Below are 18,986 nucleotides of genomic sequence, written 5' to 3'. Positions count from 1 at the left end.
ATTTAGATATTTTGCTATCCCTCTTTTATCTACTTCAATGCATGCTCACAAATAACCCCACTTCTACAGTATTTGTCATTGTAACTAGTAAGTGTGAACAGGCTCATATTAACCACAGACAGCTACTGTATCTCTCTCTCTTCCCCAGTTAACTGGTGGGTATTTTCAGCTCTACAAGACGATGCACAGAAACCACAGCAACTCATGCTCCAAATTGCATGGTACATGTTTTTGTGAATACCACTGTCACGTGTGAGTATAATCTGTTTTACATTCCATTCCAAATACTGCAAAATACTTACTGGCCTAAATATGTTACAGGTAAACACTCAGCCCCTCTCCAGTGTTTTCATATTTAATTATTGCTGCTACACTGCACTGCACTGTCTTGGTTCCAGCCAAAATATCTAAAAATTCTTAAATCAAGAAGGATTTTCTAGACGAGCAAAAATTATTGTCTTGTTTTCAGAAAAAACAAGTCAAAATTAAGTGAGTTTTTGCTTGAAACAAGCAAAATAATCTGCCAATAAGGTAAGATTTTTTTTTTTTTTTTTTTGCTTTTTGCTTACCCCATTGGCAGATTATCTATTATATAAGTAACTCAATTTTGACTGAAAACAAGAAAATGACTTTTACTCGTCTAGAAATTTTTTTATTTTGGCTGTAAACAAGACAAAAAATCTAAGTAAGAAAAGCATTTTTTGCAGTGTATGCATAGTAATGTAATTATTAGTTTCTTGTGGCTTTGTGCGGCTTATTTTAGTTGGATGTTCCATCAGCATCTACTTGTTAATGTATTTTCCCTGCTTTGGTGTTTTCTCTCCGGTGTCATTAAATTTTGTCATTGTTTTGTCTATGTTTTAGTTAAACTGAGCAGCACAACCACCTGTCACCTCAGAATATCTCTCAACCCTGAGAGAGAGAGAGAGAGAGAGAGAGAGAGAGAGAGAGAGAGAGGTGGAAAGTGAGAGGGCTGTAAATGGTTTAGAGGAAATCCCCCCATCATAAAGTCAGGATGAGCATCTATAAGCAGCTCCAGACCACTGATGAAATCATGCAAACAAACACAAAGAACATGGCCTGCGCCAAATCGTGAGTACAACACACTTATTTACTCAACATGCTTTTATGTACAGTATTTTCATTGTAAATGCCTTCAGAAAAAAATATTTAAAATCTGCTCCTGCTGTTGTCTGTTTGTGGCCTTTGGTAGCCATGTAGAATGTAAATGTAAATGTCTTGCAATTCTTCTATAAAAAAGTTTAAATGAGAGGGTTTGACTACAGTTGTATGACAGTAAACACTGGTGTTTAGGACTGGGATACTGTACTGCCCAATTGGTGTTGGCAGAAGTTAAACCTTATATAATGAAAATGTCTGCTGTATATTTAGATGAGTTATGTTGTTTTATATATAGGATGTGCTTTATTGGTTTATAGCAGTGGTTCTCAGACTTCAGGTCATGTACCACTTATTTAAGAGCATCGACCTAATTGACATTTCTTGAGTTTTAGTTGAAGTACTTGACAGAATTACATAGTTAAATTATGCTGCTGTTACACTCACATCAGTTTCTTGTTTTAACACAGACATATCATAGCGATTATAGAATTATAAAATTGTAATTTTAGAATGAATGAATGAATTAGTACAGTTGAAGTCAACAGTTTACACACACCTTGCAGAATGTGCAAAATGTTATTTATTTTACCAAAATAAGAGGGATCATACAAAATGCATGTTATTTTTTATTAAGTACTGACCCGAATAAGATATTTCACATAAAAGATGTTTAAATAGTCCACAAGAGAAAATAATAGTTGAATTTATAAAAAATGACCCTGTTCAAAAGTTTACATCCCCTTGATTCTTAATGATGTGAATGTTTTTTGTTTTTTGTTTTTTTTAAAGGAACATTTTTTTTGGAAATAGGCTCATTCTCCAACTCCCCCCGAGTTAATAAGTTGATTTTTAACGTTTTGAAATCCATTCAGCCGTTCTCCTGTTCTGGCGATATCACTTTTAGCATAGCTTAGCATAGATCATTGAATCCTATTCGACCAATAGCATCGCGTTCAAAAATGACCAACGAGTTTCCAATAGTCAAGGAAGCAGCAAACTTCCTTGACTATTACGCCGGAATGGGAGTGTAGTTCCTAATCTTATCAGCCTAGAAAATTGAAGCTTTGCATTTCCACCGGTCTTAGTACACAATATAACTGCAGAAGAGTCAAGTTTTAAATACAACAAATATGGAAACTCGTAGGTCATTTTTGAACGTGATGCTATTGGTCTAATAGGATTCAATGATCTATGCTAAGCTATGCTAAAAGTGATATCGCCAGAACAGAAGAACGGCTGAATGGATTTCAAAACGGTAAAACTCAACTTATTAACTCGAGGGGAGTTGGAGAATGAGCCTATTTCCAAAAAAAGTGGAGTGTTCCTTTAATGATTGTTGTTCATGAGTCCCTTGTTTGTCCTGAACAGTTAAACTGCCTGCTGTTCTTCAGAAAAATCTTTCATGTCCCACTAATTTTTTTTTTAAATTTTTTTTTTAAATTTTTGTGTATTTGAACCCATTCCAACAATGACTGGGGGACTCATATGCAACTATTAAAGAAGGTTCAAATGCTCACTGATGCTCCAGAAGGAAACATAATGCATTAAGAGCCAGGGGTGTAAACTTTTTGAATTTTGAAGATCAGGGTAAATTTAACTTCTGTCTTCTCGAAAACACGCAAGTATCTTTTGTAGCTTCTGAAGGGCAGTACTAAATGAAAAAAATATATATATTTAGTCACAACAAGATCATTTTGTTCAAAAGTTTACACCCTTGGCTCTTAATGCATATTTTTTCAGTCAATAAAGTTTATTTCATTAGCAATTAAGCAAAAAATTCAACAGTGAGTCTGACTGTGAGAATATGCCCTCATGTTGCCCTTCAAAGTCTTGTGTGACATGAGTGACAGACAGACAGTGGCCTGATATATTTTCAGGTCACGGTTCAGATCCTGCTGTAAACTCCCACAGCAGCGGGTGTTGAGATCTAAATGTGGTACTGGCTTATCTGACCCTTGGTGAGCCAAATGTGTCAGGATAGAAGAGCTGTGCTTCCACCTCTACTGGACGTTTATGGTCGTCTAAGAATACACCAGCACAGATTTAGGCTTTTGTATGTGCTCCATTACGTCAGCAACCACTGAATAATTCACCTACTTTTGGCATCATATGTGTGACTATGCATGTATGAATAGTCAGATGTCACTTTAAAATGATAATATACGCATGGATATGTTCTAATGCAGGTCTGATGTAGTTATGGACTCCAAGCTGAAAACACTAAGGAATTTTGAACATCTTGAACCTGTTTCCTCAGAGGAACAAGAAGATCCCAGAGATTACTGCTATGGTGAGACTCTTTAAATCTGTCATTATTCATTAATACATAGAATTGATATAATATTATATGTTATATAACCTTTCTGGTTCCCAAAAGAACCTTCAATAAACAGTTCTTAAAATAACTATTTTTTGGCAAAAAGGAATAAAGAACATTTTGTGCAATAAATGGCTTCCATGGATGTTAAAGGTTCTTCGTGGAACTGTAGATACCAATTAAGAACCTTTATTTTTTATAAGTGTATACAGTTCTTTTTTTCTCTTTACAGGTGGGTATCACCCAGTCCATGTGGGCGATGTGTTTAATAAGAGATACAAGGTTTTATCAAAGCTGGGATGGGGTTATTTCTCTACTGTATGGCTCTGCATTGACCTCAGGTACTGAAATCGTGTGTTCTGTGTTGCCTTGTGTAAATGTATGTACAGTACCTTGCAAAAGTATTCATACCCCTTTTTTTCATGTTTTGTTATGTTGCTGCCTTTTAAACATTTACATAATTTTTTCCCTCATCAATCTACACTCCATACACCATTATGAAAAAGCAAAAACAGAATTGTCAACTTCATAAATGTATTAAAACTAAAAAAAAACTGAGATAAGCACATTGCATAAGTATTCATACCCTAAACTCAGTACTTAGCTGAAGCACTTTTACAGTCTTTTTGGGTATGATGCAGCAAGATTTGCACATCAACATTTGGCAATTCTCTGCAATTCTTCGCCTCACCTCTTCACCTCTCAAGCTCTGTCAGCTTGGATGGAGGCTGGCAGACATTTTCAGGTTTCTCCAGAAATGTTTGATTGGCTTCGAGCCCAGGCTCTGGCTGGACCACTCAAGGACATTCACAGAGTTGTCTGTAAGCCACTCTTGCTGTGTACTTAGGGTCATTGTCCTGTTGGAAGGTGAACCTTCTGCCCAGAGGTTCTGAATGCTCTGGACTGTTTTTTTTTTTTTATTGAGGCTATCTTAATATTTAGGTGCACTGAGCTTTACTTCTATTCTGATGAGTCCCTCAGTCCCTGCCACTGAAAAACAGCCCCGCAGCATGAGGCTGCTACCAACACACTTTACTTTTGGGATGGTACTCTGCAGGTGATGAGCATTGTCTGGTTTCCTTCAAACCTGATGATTCGAACCGAGGTTCATCGGACCACAGAATCTTGTTTCTCACAGTCTGTGAGTCCTTTTAGTGCTTTGTTGCAAATTCCAAGTGTGTTTTCACTGATGAGAGGGTTGAGTCTTGCTACACCACCATAAAGCTCAGATTGGTGAGTGTTGCAGTGGTGTTTGTCCCTCTGTAAGTTTTTCCCATCTGCATATATGATAATGGAGATCAACTAGAATGACCATCAGGTTCTTGGTGACAGCTCTAGCCAAGGCCCTTCTCCATCAATTTCTCAGTTTGGCCAGGAGGCCAGCTCTAGAAAGAGTCCTGGTTGTTTCAAACTTCTTCCATTAAGGGGAACAGAGGCTACAACACTTCTGTGAACCTTCAATGCAGCAGAATTTTCTCTGAACTCTTCCCCAGATCTGTGTCTTAGTGCAATCCAGTCTCTGAGCTCTACAGGCAGTTTTTTTTTTTTTTACGTCAGGGCTTGGTTTTTGCTCTGATATGCATTTTCAGCTGTTAGACCTTTTATCAAGACGTGTGTGCCTTTCCAAAATAATACCCATTCAATTGAATTTGCCACAGGTTAACTCCATTTGAAATGTCGTAACATCTAAAAGCAATATGAATGCTCCTGAGCTAAATTATAACTGTCCCAGATAAGGGTATGAATACTTATGCAATCAAATCATTTAAGTTTTTTATTTTTTATAAATTTGCAATTTTTTTGCTTTGTCATTATGGTGTATGAAGCGTGGACTGATGTAGAAAAAAGTCATTTAAAGCAGTTTAACATAAGGCAGCAGCATAACAAAATGCGAAAGTGTTCAATTCTGTGTTCTCAAGTCTTCTTGTTTGTGGTTTTGCAGGTCAGGCAGGCATGTGGCAGTGAAGGTATTGAAAAGCGGAGCTGGATTTACTCAGGCTGGCCAAGATGAACTGACATTACTGCGATGTGTGAGTGTCTCTCGCTCTCTCTCTCTCTTGGAGGTTCTTTGTCTCTCTTCCATTGTGTGTTTGTACATCTCAACCTTTTCCCTCTCTAGGCCAGTGGTCCCACAGCCCGTCACCCTCTTAAAGAACATATAGTGCAGTTACTGGATGAGTTTAAGATAGCTGGTGTGAACGGCATTCGTATCCTTTCATAATATCATGTGAAATGAAGCATTACAACAATGATAAACATTAGACATTGATATTATTCACATTTTTATAGTAAAATAGCACTTTATGACTGGATTCAGGGGCGTTTTGACCTTTCAAAAAGTGTGTCTATATTTTGATATATCATATGTGACCCTGGACCACAAAACCAGCCTTAAGTAGCATGGGTATATTTGTAGCAATAATTAAAAATACATTGTATGGGTCAAACTTATCAAATCATTAGGATATTAAATAAAGATCATGTACCATTAAGATATTTTGTAAATTTCCTACCGTATATATCATAACCTAATTTTGATTAGTAATATGCATTGCTAAGAACTTCATTTGGACAACTTTAAAGGCGATTTTCTCAATATTTAAGTGTTTTGTTTTTTTTTGCACCCTCATATTCCAGATTTTTAAATAGTCGTATTCAGCTTTCAGATGGTGTAAAAATCTCAATTTCAAAAAATTGACCATTACGACTTTTTTGATGGTTTTGTGGTCCAGGGTCACATTTATAATATATAAATCATCATATAATATATAAAGAGTCATTCACAAGCTGCACATGTTTTTGTAATGTACAGCGATACATAATAAGAGTTATTAGTTATTTCTTGACCACTGTGTAGATATTTGTCTGGTGTTGGAGCTGCTGGGGCCAGACTTGCGCTGCTGGCAAGTGTGTTTTGGTAATCCAGGTCTTTCTCTCACCTTTGTCAAACACGTCATCACTCAGGTGAGTCAATTGTGTGTAAACTTTAATCTAGAGCTGGTGTCTAAAAAGAAAGACTATATAAATCAGCATTGTATCTGTCTCAGGTGCTTGAAGGTCTGGAGTATCTTCACAACCACTGCAAGATCATTCACACAGACATCAAGCCTGAGAACATCCTGCTGTCCTCATCTCATCCTCCAGGGGGCGCAATACAAACTTACTCTTCAGATATTAAAACCACGATACTCCAGGATCCCAGTAAGAAAATCATTAAATGTGAACGAAGTAAATCGTTACATTGAATCACTGTAATAAAGGTTGCAACAAAGTATGTCATCATCTACTTTCATGCAGAAGCAATTGGAAAACCTGGAAACTTGGATAACGTCACAGTGAAGATTGCAGACCTTGGCAGCTCATGTTGGGTGGTGCGACACATACAATGCTTTCCTCAAAGTCAAACAATGTGCAGCCTGGTCTTGTGAAAACATATTTATGATGAACTCAATCAGTGAAATCACGATGTTTATGCCTGATTAGATTGCTTAACCTCTTTTCTTGTTGTTCTAGTACAAACACTTTTGTCAAGAGATTCAAACCAGACAGTATCGCTCTCTGGAGGTTCTTTTAGGCTCTGAATATGGGCCTCCAGCTGACATCTGGAGTGTGGCCTGCTTGGTGAGTCTACAGCTGTCGACAGTGTTTGGCAAAATATATCCATCCTAAAAGAAAATTTCTTCTTGAGATTCAGAAGTGTACAACTGTTGACCACATGACTGGATTACTTGGATTATTTAATTGTAAGCAGGCATTGATCTTGTAATTTGTGGTTTTAAGCGATATTAAGTGAAAAATGGTAATTGCTTAAAACATTTGCTTCAGTTTTGATGAAAATTTGAGAATGATGAAACATGTAAAAAAAAATCTAGGTCACTCATTTTGGGTAATGTAATCTGACTACTTTTTAGATTACGTTTTATAGTTTAATATTTTTATATCAACATCATAAAATGCATTAAACATTACATTACACCAGGGTTTCTCAAACTGGGTTTAAAGGTCACTGGATATGATGAAGATGGTTTTTCACAGCTATAGACCACCAGTGTTCAGTAATTTGCATAATTATTTGTTTCAGAAATGATCTAATTGCTTCAGAGGTGCTCTTTTCACCCAAATTTAGAAGCGGTTTCTGAATGTATTTACACAACATTTGTGAATATAGTCACAGCTAAATGATATTCCACAGTATTTTTAGAAATTTTAATTTAAAACAGAAAAAAAATAGGGAGATTTTAAAAAATAGTAATAATTTACTAACCATGTAATCTTATAATCCATATAAAAGTAACTGTAATCTGTAGAGATGTAACGATATCAAAATTTGACAATATGATAAAATGTCGGTATTTATTGCGGTATTTAAAAAAAAAAAGACAAATAAAGACTTGGGAAAAATTGCAGATTTTAATTCTCCTATCTAATGCACTTCGAGAGTTCCAAATTAAGAGTTCAAATTGTTGTTCCTAACTAAGAAAACTTAAGTCATCTTTAAAGGGGACTCAATCCTTTTTTTTTTTTTTGTGATATACTGTCTCAGTCTAAATTACATTCACACTAGTGTTTTAGGAAGCCAAACATATTACAAAATAATAATAGAAATAACAGCAATTTTCTATTATTGTTATTATTCCTATGACAGTAATATCCATATATTGTAAAACATTTGCACTGTAAAATAAATGAAAATGAATATTTTATGGGCATATTATTTTTGCTTTACACTACAGTAGGGAAATTACAATACTTATTTCCTAATTTTTTACAGTTGAAAGAGATATTTTGAATTAGGACTGCAGTAACGTTACCCATTTAATCCGTTGGCAATTCATACTGCACTTTTAAGCTTTTGTTTTGACAGAAACAGCAGTAAAGCTTTTATTTTGTTGGAAAACTCCAGATTATGTGAAAACAGACTTACAAAAACACGTCTCACTACAAATCTAGTCAAATGCTGTAATCATCTGCTGCAAAAATAAAGCATCGTTCATTTATCAGATACTATGGACCAAAACACAACTTTAAAGACTTTTAGAATAAGAAGTTTAAATATATTTTAAATAAAAGACCTATTGTTTCATATCATCATGTTACCACAATGATATGAAGGAAGTTTTGCTATCACAATACCACAAAATTGATAACACTGTTACATCCCTAGGATTATGAGCATTTTAAATGCTAAGATTTTAATATGATTGCAGAATCCTGATTACATGTGATTAGCTACTATCCAGCATTGTTTATTTCATCTGTGTTATTTTTCAACAGACATTTGAGCTTGTTACTGGTGATTCCTTATTTGAACCCAAAGCAGGGCCGAATTTCTCCTTAGAAGAAGGTAAACTGTTTAATAGTCATCATGAATATATTTTTATTAGAGAAGTGTAGATTTGTGGGATTGAACATTTTTATTATTTTTAGACCACTTGGCTCATATTGTTGAGCTCCTGGGTAAGATCCCAGTGTCAGTGGCTCTGTCTGGGAAATATTCCTATGAGTATTTCAACCGCAAGGGTGAGTACAATACAAGATTTGTTCTTTCCTAATTCATTGGATCAAATTCAACATTTTAATGTGTAAGAAAAACCAAACTCTCTTCCAGCAGAAGTGTTGCAGTAGTTTCATTATTTTAACTATGTTTTTTATTGCTCAGGTGATATGCGGCGAATAGCCGTCCTCCGTCCATGGGGGCTGTATGAAGTGCTGGTGGAGAAATATCACTTTCTCCTCAGAGAGGCATCACTTTTCTCTGATTTCCTGTTACAGATGTTGAACTTCCTCCCAGAGCGGAGGGCAACAGCAGCTCAGTGTCTCAAACATCCCTGGCTAAAGCTGTAACCCTCTCTGGCTGTTTTACTTAAATAGGTTTCTGTTTATGTCTGTTCCTTAAAAGGCCATGCTTCCAAAGTATATTTTTCCAAATAGGACTTTGTGAAAGTCTATGTAAGTGAAAATTGAGTCTTCATTTACTCACTCTTATGTCATCATATTCCAAATCTCAAGTAAATGATTATAAAATAGTCATATTTGGGTGACCTATCCATTTAAATAAGGGTGGCTGGGTCTGTAACATAGATGTGTACATAGCAAAGCTTGCACAGCAACTGCATTTAAAGCTTTGGAATGTGTTTAATCGTCTGGTACATACATTCCACTCTTAAATAAGGCCTGTGGTGTTTCTATGCATAGATTAGAGACTAAAAGCTTTGATGATCATATGACCGATCAGTTCTCCTGACATGAGTAATATTGGTGCTCTGAGATGTAAGTAGTGTGTTTAAATATACCAAACAAACAAAATGTTTTTTTTTAAATGTTTTAAGAGTGAACATGCAATGAGTGCTATGTGTCTATAGATAAATGTTTTTTTCTTTCTTAAGACATTTTAACTATATTCATTTGTCAAGGTGAATCTTAAAGGTGACATGTTATGAAAATCTTTTTAAGTGCGAAAATTTGTTTAAATATTGAGAATTTAAATATTGAGAAAATAATAATAAAGTTGTCCAAATGAAATTCTAAGCAAAGCATATTACTAAACAGAAATTAAGTTTATTAAGTGAAATATTTACGGTATGAAATTAAAATATCTTCATGGAACATGATCTTTACTTAATATCCTAATGATATTTGACATAAAAGAAAAAACGATAATTTTGACCCGTACAATGTATTGTTGGCTATTGCTACAAATATACCTGTGCTATGTAACACTTGTTTTGTGGTCCAGGATCACATATAGACAGAAAGAGATATAGACAGAAAGACAGACAGGTAGAATGATACAAAGGACAAAAGACAAATAGATATAGTTTCTAACAAGAGATGACACATTCAAGGCTCTTCGTAGGTAGAGTTCCCTACTTCCCCTTCTTTGGTGAGTTTGATCTCTTCCTGGTTGTCCTCCTCATTGGCTGCAAACTCTTTGGCTGAGCCAATCTCTAGCTCTTCCACCTTTCTCTGTTTCTCTTCCCTTTCCAACCATCTGTAGTTGTAATAGTTCATGATGAAGAGGAAGATACCTCCAGCCAGCATCATCATGCCACAAGCATAGTACATGTATTTATAGTCCATGTAGATGTCAACCAGTAAACCTGAGAAAGAAGTCTGTGAATAAACATCCTGAACACAATAACATAGTGAGATATGGCAGTGATGATCTTACCAGATATTGGTGGCCCCAGCAGAACAGGCCCGCACTCTATAATGGTAGCAAGCCCAACCGCACTGGAGAACCGCTGGGCTCCTACTAAATCCATGAGTACCTCAAACAGAAGAGCACACACCATCCCAAAAGCCAGGCCAAAAATCACAGCGTACACCACCAGGCCACTGTAACCTGGTAAGAGCGGACACATCATATGGCACAGGCCATTGTATGTCACAGCGAAGCTGAAGAAATACTGGATCTTGGGTCTGATCCATCTGGTGTTGGCGACCAAACCCGTTCCTGGACGTGCAAACATGTCAACTAGAGCGAATATGGAGAGCAGGAATGCTGCGGAGTACTCATCTATTCCCTGATGCTTGGCATATGGTGCCAGGAAGACCACTGGAGCAAAAAATCCAAAAAACAAGAGCACGTTCCCCACTAGATAGATCAGGTAGCCTCTGTGTTTGAAGAGCGAGACGTCAATGAATTGGTTGACCTTTGCTGCACAGCCTGACTGCTTGGACTCGTCTTGTCCAGCTGTCTGAGAGGTGACGTCCGGTTTTTCTGTATCGTTCTCATCTGTGGTTTTGCTCATTGACGGTTCTGTTTTTATCTTGATGGGTCTCATAAGGGATCCTGCCACGCAGCAGTTGAGCACCACTCCTCCGAGGATGAGGAAGCTTCCTCGCCATCCAAAATGGTCAAAGAGAAACTGGTTGAGGGGAGCCAGGGTGGACAGGAAGACCGGGCTGCCTGCCATTGCCAGGCCGTTTGCTATCGGCCTTTTCACTAGGAAGTATTTACCGATTATGGTGAGAGATGGTTGCAGGTTAAAAGCTAAGCCAAAGCCTGTAAAACAAAAGCATTTTATGTACAAAGTTTAAATCCTGTACTTGAGAAATACAGATGTTCTGATGATATTACTCCAATAAAAGCACTCTACTTTTTATCAAGATTAATTTGTTCTGACACAGTTTAACTCTTGAGTTCTTGTCATATTTTATTACCATTTGAATAAACTATGATAATGTGAGAAATGTTGAAGGTGTCTGAATAAATTTTGGTTTGACTGTATTTCTGAATTTATGTAAACTCTAAATTTAAAAATGCTGGGTTATAAACAGCCATGGGTCATTTGGCAACTCAACGCTGGTTAAATATTGGACAGATCACATGCTGGTCACACTGCTTACCCAGCTGGTTGGGTTAATTGTTTTACCAAACATGCTGGGTTGTTTTACTTCACTAATGTTTAAAATGTACTATATTGCTTGCTTAAAATTGCTTGGAAATTAGAAATCACACACAGAGGCAACAGTAATAATCAAAAGGTGGATATTTGTTAATAAGCAAGAACACCCATGGAGAAAAATATAAGACATTGAATTTATTTGTATGAATGCAGTATTACACAATTATAAGCATTTTAGAAATTAGAAAAGTAACATTTTAAAGGATAAGTTCACTTTTCCTGATAATTTACTCAACCCCATGTCATCCAAGATGTTCATGTCTTTCGGTCTTCAGTCACAAAGAAATTAAGATTTGTCTCCATATAGTGAACTTTAATGGGAACAGGTTGAGGGTTCAAATTGCAGTTTCAGTGCAGTTTCAAAAGGCTCTACACAATCCCAGCTGAGGAATAAGGGTCTTATCTAGTGAAACGATTTGTCATTTTTTAAAAACAATAAATTTAGACCTTTTTAAAGCTGCATTAAAACTGCAATTTGGACCCTAAACCCATTGATCCCCATTGAAGTCCACTATAGAGTGTTTTTACATTACATCATCAATCCAGAATTTAGATATTTTGGCGGCACCAAACGTAAACAATGAAATTGAACCGAATGGAACTCGGTCAGGATAAGTAACAGAAGAAAGAATTGTCGGGTCATCAGTCCGGCTATCATCAGTCTCGAACATTTACTGCACCGCTTCTATGTTCCAAAATGTCATTTGTGAGAAAATATAACATTACTTTTTATAATTATATTTAGTCTGTTCTTTTCTTTTCATCTAGCATCTGTATAAAGGATTATAAAGCAGTGTTAATAAACGCAGAGTAGTTTTGTGTACAGCAGTAACCCAAGGGAACACTATCTGCTTAGCATTGAGACCTGTACTTTATTTAAATATAATGCCCTTTCCTGCTTACTAAGTCCTCCTCTATATGATTTAACAGCTTCAACACATTTTTATGTGATTTAGACAGCATAAATGAGTAGAACTTAAGTAGTACGTTAACCACTCAACCCATGCTGCTGTTTACATCCGAGTATCGCCACAATGGCCGCACATCCTCAAAAACCTTAATTTCTTTGCGACTCAGACCAGAAAGACATGAACATCTTGGATGACAAGGGGGTGAGTAAATTATCAGGACATTTTTATTCTTAAGGTGAACTTCTCCTTAAATTCAAGTGTATTCTACTGTTGTCTGTAATCCCCAGTACCGCCGCTCCCTATACGCAGAGTATGCAGTCTGCATAGGGCACCAACTCCCAGGGGGGCACCATCCCAGCTGCTCAAAAAAAATCGTTTTTATATATTATAATAATAAAATAATATTAATAACATACATATACAAATAAACAAAAGTATAAAAATATAAACGTATATATATTGCATTTTACGGTGAACGCAGAGTAGGCTATAGTAAGCACACGTGATGACGCGCCCTCACCTCTGTTTACGGCTGCCTATTTGGCCAAAAATGATGATAATAATTGATGAACAATATGCCTGGTCCTGGAAAGAGACATCAACAGTCCGGCGCCGAGAAACGAAAGAAAAAAAAAGCCCAAGATGAAGCCCGTGCATCCCTTTCAGGTACGTTCATAATACTGTGAAACTTTATTTCATTCTGTCGACGTTAATAATGTGTTTTAATGTCGGTAATAATTTCACGACTAACGCATCTTTCTTAATATGAATACAAGCAGATCTAAGTAAACAAAATGACTTCAAATGCATTATATTAAAACACAGATGCAATTATGATTATTGATTAATAATGACCATATGGTGTCATTAAATAACAATGTTAAAATGCATAATCTAATACAAAATTAACAGTTTACATTACAATTTTAATAGAAATGCCTGAAAAGGGCACCAAAGGCCTGGTTAATGCAGTTGTTATACTTACATGATCATCGAATTCCTTGTTTAATATTGACCAAACATTTAATTAAAATATCCAATCTAATCTTTCCTATCATTTCCTCAAAAAAAATATGTGGACATCATAACCCTTGTCTGCTTTATTGTCAAAACTGCCACATGTACAGTGCATACAAGAGTTTTGAAGTTTCGTTTCTCTCACATCCTTGGTGCAAACAGGTAAAACCACAGAATAAAAATATATTTTAAAAAATACAGACAAATACAAATATTATATATTCTATAAAACACAATTTACAAGCATGGATATGATAGAAAGATAGATAAAAAGGCAGATAACCATGGTTTTATCATAGTAAAACTGCTTAATTTCATGAATCATTTTGTATGATTCTGAGACTATTAAATCAATCAGACAACTGTATTAATAAAATCATAGCCATTGGAGGTAGCCTAACTCTTTGTTGTTGATAAAACTGTTTTATTACACCGATCTTGCTATTTCGCTCTTTATTTACCTTTTTGACCAAAAATAACTGTTTATTTAAAAGTGCGCTCCGTAATTCTTCAGATAATATCTTCTGCTTCATTTAATGCAGGGTCAATATTGAAATTTGTTACCAAAGAGGATGAAGTGGTACAATCAAGCATTGATCCAGAGGGACTTAGCAGCTACACTTTTTATTTAAAGTGTCATTTCAGTTTGTATTTTTTGCTGTAGAGCTACAATTGTAATTTATAAATGATACAATTTATTTATGTATTTACTTTTATTTGAATAGAGTTCTATTTTGGCCCCTAGTAGGTGTTTTTTTTAATTATTTTATTTTTATTTCCGTAATATTTGGGGGAGAGGGCACAAAAGTAAATTTCTGCTTAGGGCACCCATTTGGCCACACTGTAAAAAAAAATCCGTAAAATTTACGGTAAAAAACTGGCAGCTGTGGTTGCCAGAATTTTACCGTAAAAAATACGGTAGCAATGTTTTACATTTTAAGGTTTTCACTTTATAGAAATAAATATGAAATAAAGTGAATAAATTTTACCTATAAATTTACAGGTAAATACCGCAATTTCATACTAAAAAACCGTAACTCATATAATGGTAATGTACCAACTTTTTGAAGAACCGAAATCTGTTTTGTACCTTTGCAATACAATGATAACCACCAAAAGCAGGTGGTGATGACAACATCACATGATGAACCAAAGCCCATCGCACAGAGGTTTTAAATGACAACATATATAGAAGGTGCACAGTGTCATTCACACAAACACTAAACACCATCATGGTAACACACATAAAACTTAAATAATGCAAAAAACATTAATTTGACAACATTAGATGTAACATAAAACACTAATGTACAAAACCGCCAAGAAAAAAAATTAAGATGAAGTTATATCAACAAAAAAAAAAAAAAAAAAAAAAAACATCAAATAAAAAAATGAAATACAGGGAATTCTGGGAATGTCAATTTACGGTTATTCACTGTAAATGTTACGTTTCTTTTTCACTTCCAAAAACGGTATACTACCGTAAAATTAAATGCAATGTCCAAAACAGTTTTTCACCGTATATAGAAGGGGAACTTACCGTTAACCATTTCACAGGTTTTTACCGTAGCATTTTTACAGTTTTTTACCGTTAAATTCACTGTCATTTTTTACAGTGCAGCAGCGGCCCAGGTAATCCATTTTCACCAAATAGCTGCGGATTGTCGGTGTTTTCCCAAACTCTGAGCCGGTGATGGGATGTTGTTCGGCAGGGAAACTGCGAACCTCAGACCGCCGCCGCGCGTTTCACTCGCAGCTGAAAGATGGCGTGACTGACTGCACAACCTGCCTATAAATAAACAGTACAGAGGTTAGAGAACATATTTTAACATCAAAGTATATTAAATTCGGTATTATAACAAATAATGTCAGTTTGTTATGCAAGACAAAAGGCATTTCCATCATTTAAAATGATGCAGCTGACTGACATCACCCTGTATGTTGCGTTGCATAAAATAATATAATTTAACGTTACAGCACAGTAAAGAGTTAGACTCGATTAAACAAAACGTATACAAACCTTTATTTCACTGAAGAATTGCAACAGGCGACGCTGAGAACCGCTCTTTCCTGTAGAGGACGCAAAAACCCCACGCTCCGTACGGGTGTATAGTTTCAGCTGTCGGTGAGAACGCAAACGCTGGGTAACACAAAAACTACCCAACATATGACCCAAGAGGCTTAACCCAGCAGTTGGGTAGAAAAAAGTAACCCAGCATTTTTATGGTGTATTAAAAGTATCTATAATATATAACTCCGTAATATTTAAAATACCTATTTAAAGAGAGAAGGCTCTAATGTTCCAGTCATGCTGACATACACTACCATTCAAAAGTCTTGTTTTTAATAAAAAATGTGACATTTAAGTATTTACTGCATATACAGTCAACCCAAAATTTATTCCGACACCTTCAACGTTTCTCACATTGACAGTTTATTCACTATAGTTGAGAAAATGGTAATAAAACATGACAACATTTCAGAGTTAAACTGTGTCAGAGCAAATTCATCTTGATAATGTCAGATAATTTTAAAAGAAAGGTAAGTAATGGATTACAATCAACTAAAAATTCAGACAACTGTTAGTATGACAATATATTTACACAACTATCAATACTTTAACTATCAATTGCTAACCAAGCAATGCTAAATTTTGTTCAGTCTGTGGTGTAAAAAGGTCATATTAGCAGTTAAGGAAAAAACACTTGGATAGTGTATGAATAATTTTTGGTCCCAAATTTTAATAAGTTTTACCGGTAGTCCACTTTAATGTAGAATTTTTGAGTATAATATGTCACAGTTTATTTTATCCCAAAAAACTTTTTTTTACTTTTTTATAGTAAAAAAAATATTTTAAAAAATTGCATCCGGTGTCTGAATCATTTTTGGTTTGACTGTGCAATAAATGCAGCCTTGATAAGTATAAGATACTTATTTCAAAATTTGAAATAAAATCAAACATTTGAACGGTAGTGTAGCTTAGAGTCTGATCTAACACTGAATTATTTAGCACTAATCAGCACACTGGGAGTCATTTTACTCCTGAAATTTGGCTCATTTTGAGTCTGACAAAACAGATTCAGTGATTTGTTAACTTGAGGCTTGCTTGAAGTTCTTCAAGTGATTATTAAATGAGTGAGTACTGCAATCAGTCAAATTCACAAATGAATATGAATAAATTGATTCTAAATAATGATTCATTTAAAATCTCTATTAGGTCTCGGATCAGTTTCTTCACCCCAGCATAGCAAGGAATTGCGTGTTTCTTTAAAACCCAGAATATTAAATTAAACCTAGAGATCGAACAGAAGAGATTTGACCTTGGGGGTTGTAATCTTTGATCACACAAATAGGTCTGCACATGCAGGGGAGGAACCCCAGTGCACCGACACTGACCAATCACAATCGAACAAGACTTTTATTAGCAGAAGAACAGGAACATTTATATAAATGCTATAAACATAAAAATACATACCTCCAATGACTCCCACACATAAATACAAATGCAAAATGGTGGTGCCAAAAGACGCCGTTACCATAGCAACCCCAACCATTAGTCCACCAACTATCACCACTGGGCGGCTGCCATAACGGTTGACCAAAACACTACTCACAGGTCCTGTAAGGTAAGACAGGAAGATGATGCAATGCTAATATTAGTCGTCATGAACCCAAAAGTAATACTAAAACCTTGATCACAGCTCTGGCTCATTATGCAACCATGGGGACAGAGTAATCTTTGATTTGGGCTCCCCCTGTTATTTAGTTACTTCCAGTGCATATTGAACTGCTCTGGCTGATTGTAGGAGTACCTGGAATGCCAAGCGATGGCACAGCTTTCCAAAAATGACGTACATGTATATATATTATCATGCAAAGCTGAGTAATATGCTTTCTAACCTCCTGCATACATTGTAGCCAGCATGATGGAGGAGACCCAGGCTATCTCACTGTAAGAGATGGAGAAATACTCCTGGATTTCCTTGAAGTAGATGGTAAGGGACTTGGGGAAGGCGTAAGAGAAGCCGATAGAGATGAAGGATCCGAACACCACTGCCCAGCCCCAGCCTCCATCTGGAGGAGTGTAGCCCAGGTTTGTAGTAGCTGATGGGGGCATGTTTGGGTTAGGTCCTCTCTAAAATAAAATGAAAAATATATGATTTTAGCCATGATTTTCATTAAAAGAAAACACAGAACACTTGTTTACATTCACCCAGAAATCATTACGAAACGTTCTGGTTAATTGATAACTCTTTGTACATATTTATTTATTGATATCAACATTTACACTAACTAAAAACTTTTTTTTAAAACACAGTATAAAACAGAGGTTTAGTGAGCTTACCTCTCCTACATGAGTTAAGAGACAACTGGCAAAGTGTCCAGATGGCTACATGTTCATCATGCCCTGCTTTTTTTTTTTTCTTTCTTATCAGGTCTCTTTTTTTTTGTGGTTCCCCATATCACGTGAAATGCCTTGCCCTTTTTTTAAAGAGAGAGAGAGAGAGAGACTGAAAGTCTGGTTATATGAGTAGCATTTTATATACACATTTACACAGTCACATACAGTCAGGTCCATATATATTTGGACACTGACACACTTTTCTTAATTTCGGCTCTGTATGCCACTAGAATAGTTTTAAAATGATACAATCAGGATGAAACTGAAGTGCAGACTTTAAGCTTTAATTCAAGGGGTTGAACAAAAATACAACATAAAATGCTAAGGATTTACAACCATTTTTATACACAGACCCCCATTTTCAGGGGCTCAAAAGTAATTGGACAAATAAATATAATCATAAATAAAATGTTCATTTTTAATATTTTGTTGAGAATCCTTTGCAGGCAATGACTGTCTTAAGTCTGGAACTCACGGACATCACCATAGACTGGGTTTCTTCCTTTGTGGTGCTTTGCCAGGCCTTTACTGCAGCTGACTTCAGTTGTTGTTGGTTTGTGGGTCTTTCTGCCTTTAGTTTTGTCTTCAGCAAGTGAAATGCATGTTCAATCAATTTGAAATTAGAAGACTGACTTGGCCATTGCAGAATATTCCACTTTTACCTTTAAAAACTCCTGGGTTGCTTTTGCTGTATGTTTTAGGTCATCATCCATTTGTACTATGAAGAGCCGCCCAAACAACTTTGCTTCATTTAACTGAATCTGGGCAGACAGTATATCCCTATACACTTCAGAATTCTTCCGGCT

At 35.8% G+C, this 18,986-nt stretch overlaps 2 protein-coding genes across 2 annotated transcripts; one reads left to right on the top strand and one right to left on the bottom strand.

Moving 5' to 3' along the window:
• The first annotated feature begins 992 nt into the window (after nucleotides 1-992).
• Nucleotides 993-9,961, top strand: LOC141290928 (SRSF protein kinase 3). The gene is made up of 12 exons (XM_073823080.1): nucleotides 993-1,092; nucleotides 3,309-3,412; nucleotides 3,672-3,780; nucleotides 5,382-5,469; nucleotides 5,559-5,646; nucleotides 6,297-6,403; nucleotides 6,487-6,640; nucleotides 6,737-6,810; nucleotides 6,953-7,060; nucleotides 8,714-8,783; nucleotides 8,867-8,959; nucleotides 9,099-9,961. The coding sequence occupies exons 1-12, from the start codon at nucleotides 1,016-1,018 to the stop codon at nucleotides 9,281-9,283; spliced, it is 1,257 nt and encodes a 418-aa protein (XP_073679181.1). The 5' UTR covers nucleotides 993-1,015; the 3' UTR covers nucleotides 9,284-9,961.
• Nucleotides 9,962-9,977: 16 nt separating this feature from the next.
• slc16a7 (solute carrier family 16 member 7) lies at nucleotides 9,978-18,228 on the bottom strand. Its single transcript, XM_073823079.1, has 5 exons — nucleotides 18,124-18,228; nucleotides 17,679-17,913; nucleotides 17,254-17,397; nucleotides 10,611-11,447; nucleotides 9,978-10,539 (listed from the first exon to the last, which is right to left on the bottom strand). Exons 2-5 carry the CDS (start codon nucleotides 17,893-17,895, stop codon nucleotides 10,280-10,282), a joined length of 1,458 nt encoding a protein of 485 aa, XP_073679180.1. The 5' UTR covers nucleotides 17,896-17,913; nucleotides 18,124-18,228; the 3' UTR covers nucleotides 9,978-10,279.
• Nucleotides 18,229-18,986: the final 758 nt, after the last annotated feature.

The sequence above is a fragment of the Garra rufa genome, chromosome 18 (assembly GCF_049309525.1).
Source record: "Garra rufa chromosome 18, GarRuf1.0, whole genome shotgun sequence".
In the NCBI taxonomy this organism is placed as follows: Eukaryota; Metazoa; Chordata; class Actinopteri; order Cypriniformes; family Cyprinidae; genus Garra; species Garra rufa.
Note: the sequence above shows the minus strand (reverse complement) of the source record. Positions and strands in the feature narration are given on the sequence as shown.

Coding starts and splice junctions, on each gene's coding strand:
- LOC141290928 (XM_073823080.1), top strand. CDS start 1,016: ATGAGCATCTATAAGCAGCTCCAGACCACTGATGAAATCATGCAAACA. Junction 6,641..6,736: donor CACGATACTCCAGGATCCCA/GTAAGAAAATCA, acceptor ACTTTCATGCAG/AAGCAATTGGAAAACCTGGA. Junction 6,811..6,952: donor TTGGCAGCTCATGTTGGGTG/GTGCGACACATA, acceptor TTGTTGTTCTAG/TACAAACACTTTTGTCAAGA.
- slc16a7 (XM_073823079.1), bottom strand. CDS start 17,895: ATGCCCCCATCAGCTACTACAAACCTGGGCTACACTCCTCCAGATGGA. Junction 17,398..17,678: donor GGCTACAATGTATGCAGGAG/GTTAGAAAGCAT, acceptor CTTACCTTACAG/GACCTGTGAGTAGTGTTTTG. Junction 10,540..10,610: donor GCTGGGGCCACCAATATCTG/GTAAGATCATCA, acceptor CTTCTTTCTCAG/GTTTACTGGTTGACATCTAC.